Genomic DNA, 5899 nt, shown 5'->3' with positions numbered 1-5899 from the left:
GAGAGGCAGGAGAAGGCATGGGCATGCATACCCTCTGCAAAAATAAATAAATAAATAAATAAATAAATAAATAAATAAATAAATAAATAAATAAATAGAAAAATGTGGTCTATTAAAGACTTAAGAATATGGAATGAATATACTTTTCATTATAAGATACTCTTAATCCTATGTGGCCTGGGAGCATGGAGTGGAGCAGAAGGGATGGTGTGGTTTGAGTATATTCCCAGCAGGCTCATGTGTTTGAACACTTGGTCTCTTGCTTCTACCACTGTGATGGGCAGTATTCCTTCTTAAACTATTATCCCAAGAAATCCCTTCCTCCCTTAATGTGTGGTCAAATCAATGAGTAAGGTAACATATGTTCTATGGTCTAGGCTACTAAATATCTGTAATTTTAAAAGCAAGTTGTAGTATTCCTTATATTATATTTTAACTGCAGATAGTTCTGTGTGTACTTTATCTTTCAATTATTATAGCCAAATACACATGCACACGTGTATGCACATATACACATCAAAGTATGTGTTTCATTTCACATTTCTATTCCTAACTCTGGTTTTAAAACATTGAATTAGCTTTTGAAACTGGCAACTACCCCTGGATTTGGAACAGGACTCTGAACTCTGGCAGAGGCAATACTGTGTTCCGGAACTCCTGTGGCCCACATGGGCTTCAGGGAACTTGTCTTGCATATTTTAATCACTTCTGGCTTCTGATTCCCATTCATACATGATGATTTCAGTATCCTTTAGTGACACGGAATCCTATGTAGGAAGCTCTTGGCGTGGTGCCCAGCACACTGCAAGCACCTACAACCTTCCCTGCCATTTCTGTCCGCCGCAACATCCATCACCAAAGCCTCCCCAGAGCCAGGTTCAAGCTGCCCTGCACACTACAGAGAAGAGAGGCCTTGGTGTCCTGCTGTCTCCAGACCCCCAATATGCCTTGTGAAAGGCACACAGGCCCTCAAAAGGGTGTCCCTTCTTCTGATCCCTTATGTTACTGTTTCCTGACTGACCTTATGAATCACTGTGTCTTCTCAGAGGCCATGAACCACGTCTGCAATCCTTTATGCTCCTCCGAAGGCTGCTGGGGCCCTGAGCCGAGGGACTGTGTCTCCTGCCAGAATGTGAGCAGAGGCAGGGAGTGCGTGGATAAATGCAACATCCTGGAGGGGTGAGGCATTGTTCTTTCGGTCTCTGTATAGCTAAGAAATAAGATGCCACACTGGTTTTAGAGTTTGTAGTTATTCAAGTTAAGTTTTTGTTTTTCTCTTGTTCTTGATATTATCTTTGTTTGTTTTATGTTTGTCTTCTGGCAAAATGTTCATAATATTAGAAAGTAAGTTTCTCATGGTTCCTTAATCCAAACTGATCATTTATCGTGTCTCTTTTTCTGAAATATTTTAAATTTTCATTTTACATGAATTTCTCAAGATAGAACAGACACAGTGACTAAAGTAGCTAAGAAGCATGGGAATTTGGCCTTTCCTTTCCAGTCCCACTATTCCTGCTGAATTAAGATATATCAACATAGAGTATATCCTATTTAATTTTAGTTTTATTTACCCTGAACATACACAGATTATTGATTGATGTATTAAACGATTTTTAATACAACCAGGAACAAAGAAGTAATTGATATATCTGCTTAGTTTAATAGTAATCAATACAAAGCACAGAATATGTGTACACTGAGAATTTCAATATCTGTGTAAACTTTTAAGTTACTACTGATAATGATTAAAATAAGTTACTTGGAAACTAGATTGAAGGGACAGAGAGTGGCATTGTTTTTTTTAATTTAAGAAAACAGGGAAAGCTATGGTGAGAAGAGCCATGTGACTTACAGACAATGCTGGGAAGTCATCCATCCTGTTCCGCTAACAGGGTGTGGACCACAGTTTGCATCCAGAAATATTCCAGAGCAGGATGGAAAGACAATTTTGAGTTCCTAATACTGCCTTAACGAACTTAGGACAACTGCTATAGCTGATGTGTGAATGTGTGGAGGGCCGACATAGTCCTTGCTCTTGTAGATAGACACTCACATTTTCAGCTTTTAAATCTCTTCATTGTACCTAGAGACCCAGGTCTCTCAGTGGGGGATGCCTGGTGCCCTGCAGCAGCACCTGACCACTCTACAAGCTGTGGCACTTCTGCAGGAGAGGACAAACAGACAAAACTCAGAAAACCCCCACTCTGAGTTTTTAACTACTAGTCACTTGGCTGTGGTTTGATCTGTCTATATAGGAACCACGTCCGATGTGGTCACTGGCTTCTTTTGTACACTTCTGAGTTTGACAGAAGTGAGTAGCAGCAAAAGGCAGGTGGGACCCTCTACTGTCACAATCCTTGTTCGTCACTTGTCTATTGATACTTCTATAAGTCTTAGTGCTCTTGCATAGGCTGCCTTGCAGGCCCCTTAAATGATACAGTGAGTGTACAAGTCTAGCACATTGGGATCCCCTAGCCCTTAGTAGCACATGGTGCAGCCTCAAGAAGGGACTAATGGGTTTCTCAGTCCCTGACAATGATTACTGTTGTCATTCTTGGCCCCAGGATTTCTGAGACCCTTGCTTCTAAAATCCTGGCACTACTCTGGAACTCTTTCAGCAACCACGATCTCCAGTTTCTCCTGCTCTGTACAGTCTTCCATCCTTCAGCCTCAGCTCTCCATCCTCTCTACTTCCGTCATCCCTATTGTGCCTGTTTTGGCCCTTCTCAAGCTGTTCAGTTGCCTCTTCTTCACCTGTCAAGCCCCTGTCACTTCTGCAGGTCAGCCTATGACCACTGATCCATGGCTTCTATCTCTTCTGCTTCATTTTTGATGCTGCCAGCACAGCTTGAACTACTGCAGGAGGCAAAGGAAAGACCACTTGGGTGACATCTGCTATTGGGTTAATGTATCTAACATTACAATTTTTCCAGAGCACCCAGAAGTATACAGGCTTGATTCTTTTCCTATGCCTTGGTCTTAGTAACCATTTCTTTCCAGCTTGAATTTGGTCTTAGAGGGAAAGGATGTTTCATAAAGATGTTTTTCATAGTTGTTTTTCTTACCTAACATTCAAAAGTTATGCCTATAAAAAATGTCAGAAAAGAACTCTTGATTATAAATGAAGATATCTGTGGGATGACCTAAGGTTCTGTTAGTGGACCTCAGCACATAGAATTTCAAGGCAGTTCCAGCATTCTGACCCTTTGACCTTAAGATTCTTTTGAATTTCTGGGATAGGTCATTTGTGTTACTTGAAATAGTCGTGACTATTCAGGGTATGGCATGATCTGTTCATGTGCTCTTCTTTCAGGGAGCCGAGGGAGTTTGTGGAAAATTCGGAATGCATCCAGTGCCATCCAGAATGTCTGCCCCAGACCATGAACATCACCTGTACAGGCAGGGTAAGAGCCCTTTGCTGGTGCCCACTCTTGACAGCATCAACAGAAGTATCAGTGATCCGAGCCAACCCCAGGAGGGAAGATAGTTGTGCAAGCCCTTTCCAGGAAAGAGATGCACATGATCTGATCATGAAAGGTGGCCATTCTGAGAAGAAATGTCTCACACCTGCCTATCCAGTGTCGCACATACATTTCACTTTGACCAGTCCTTCACTGTGCCACAGGACATTCTATGTTGGGGCACAGGCAGTGCTAGGAAGCTTTAAATCAAACACTAGCAAAGTATTGTTGTTTAATAAATCAAAGTTGCATTTTTTTAAAGAAATTCCAGCATTTTCTAAAAACCCAGTTGCTTATTTTTACATACTACAGCAAACTCATAAGGAATGTAAATGAGGATTCTGGGTCCTCTGACAGCAAGACCCTGTTAATACTTGATGCTATGCACAGACAGACCTTTGGTTCAGTTTGAGCTCCAACAACAAAATCTAAATCCCCTCCCTGAAACATGTTTCTGAAATTGCCCATCAATCAAGGAGCGTGTAACGGCACTGAGTTAAGAAATCTGGGCTGCTGGCATGACTGGTTACAAGGTGAGCCCTTGGTCTGCAGGCTTACAGGGCATTTGGGTTGAATTTCCACTGATACAGTGAAATAATTGCTGCCTTTGCTTTAGTGTTCCAGCTGCTCTGGCTTTGAGTGTGTTCAGCCTCTGAGCAGACAAAGCTCAGAACCATTAAGGGAGTCTTTATTTCAGTCTCCTTGTACAGTGTGAAGCGCATTACCCAGGCAATCCCACTGCCTTCGTTTCTCAGGATTTTACAAGGACATTACAGACAGAACCTAACGTTACACATTCACACTCCATTCTGTCGCCAGCACTGTCTCCTTTTCCCTGGAGAAATACAAAAGAGGACTGCTCCTCAGAGGGTTGAAGTTGGCTACCCTCAGCAATTCCTCTTAACTCCAAATGCAATACACAAGAAAGACGAGGTTGCAAAATACATGTAGACCAATAAAGATGATTTTGGCAAGTCTGGTGCTCACGATGTCTTAAAGTACTGTCAAAATAAGGTGAAGTACATTCAATGTATTATACTACATTGTATAATTTATGTTGGGGTATGATAAATGCATTTGCTTCTTCTACGGATATATTTATACAACTGTGTTGGACTAGAGCGACTGAAAATCTAATGGAAATAAAATAGCAGTTATTCTTTCTCAGCAGACTACAGCATCCAAATAAGACAGATTTGTGTAAACCATCACAGTTAGCAAAGAGTACATGTGAGAGGCAGCAAAACGATAAAGGCATGAGGTGGCCGGCCTGATGAATTCCATCAATGATCCACACACAATGGAAAGAAATCACCAGCTCTCAAAAGTTGCCCACTGACCTCTACATTTTCATCCACAAACACATAACATAACTGCATAGTTAATTTAATTAATTAACTAAAAAGCTTATAATTTTGAAATGTCAGAAACAGTCAGGAAAAATGTAGCTTGTCTTGGGAGTAGCGAGCAAGAACAATCACAGAACTTGTCATATATTTTAAGAACTTCTGCACTGGGCTGGAGAGATGCCTTAGTGGTTAAGAGCACTGACTGCTCTTCTAGAGGACCAGGTTTGATTCTCAGCATCCACATAACAACTCACAGCCACCTGTAATCCAGTTCCAGGGAATCTGACACATTCTTCTGTCCTCTATGTGCACCAGGCATGCAAGTGGTACACAGACATAAGTGGACATATACAACAATAATAAAGAATGTCAATATTATTTGGCTCTTGTTTTCTCATAGTAAATGCTATAAATGGAAAGTTATTTTATTTTCAAAAAGAAAGAAAAAAAATGTGCAACCTTTTCTATATCTTGATTCAGGGGCCAGACAACTGCATCCAGTGTGCCCACTATATTGATGGCCCACACTGTGTCAAGACCTGCCCAGCTGGCATCATGGGGGAGAACAACACCCTGGTCTGGAAGTATGCAGATGCCAATAATGTCTGCCACCTCTGCCATGTCAACTGTACCTATGGGTAAGTTTAGCGCATCCCCTATAACAGTATATGAAAAAAAAAAATTTCCTGGAAATGTCTCCTAAATTGTCAGGACCTTAAGATGTTTCAAGTCCATGGTCATGGTGGCCGCAGTGGTGTGCTGGTGGGCAGGTGTCAGACGGTGGTAATATCACTAAGCATCTCAGGATGTTTGGCTCAGTCGTCTTAGTTCCTTGGCACTGCATGTGCCAGTGGGGAAGGATGATGGGTGGGTATGGCTGCCAGGCTGTCACTTCTTCCCCACCTATATGAACAGGGCTGGGATAGGGATGTTGTGGGCTGGGATCCCCAACATCCATGTAAAGAGAAGTCATGAGTGATGGTAGTACACAACTGTAACCCCAGTACTGAAAAGGTGAAGGCAGGAAGTGGGGCTTTCTGATAAGTTTCAGTTAAATGAGAGATCCTGACTCAAAAAAAAAAAAAAAAA

The 5899-nt window shown here is 41.7% G+C and overlaps 1 protein-coding gene across 1 annotated transcript in view; it reads left to right on the top strand.

The window, feature by feature from the left end:
• Egfr (epidermal growth factor receptor) overlaps positions 1-5899 on the top strand; it is a 162173-nt gene that overhangs the window by 126238 nt on the left and 30036 nt on the right. Inside the window, exons 13-15 of the mRNA XM_021210608.2 lie at positions 1047-1179; positions 3314-3404; positions 5291-5448. Coding sequence (XP_021066267.1) covers positions 1047-1179; positions 3314-3404; positions 5291-5448 — 382 coding nt within the window. The remainder of the gene's footprint in view (positions 1-1046; positions 1180-3313; positions 3405-5290; positions 5449-5899) is intronic.

This window comes from Mus pahari, chromosome 13 (genome assembly GCF_900095145.1).
Source record: "Mus pahari chromosome 13, PAHARI_EIJ_v1.1, whole genome shotgun sequence".
Lineage (NCBI taxonomy): Eukaryota > Metazoa > Chordata > Mammalia > Rodentia > Muridae > Mus > Mus pahari.
Note: the sequence above shows the minus strand (reverse complement) of the source record. Positions and strands in the feature narration are given on the sequence as shown.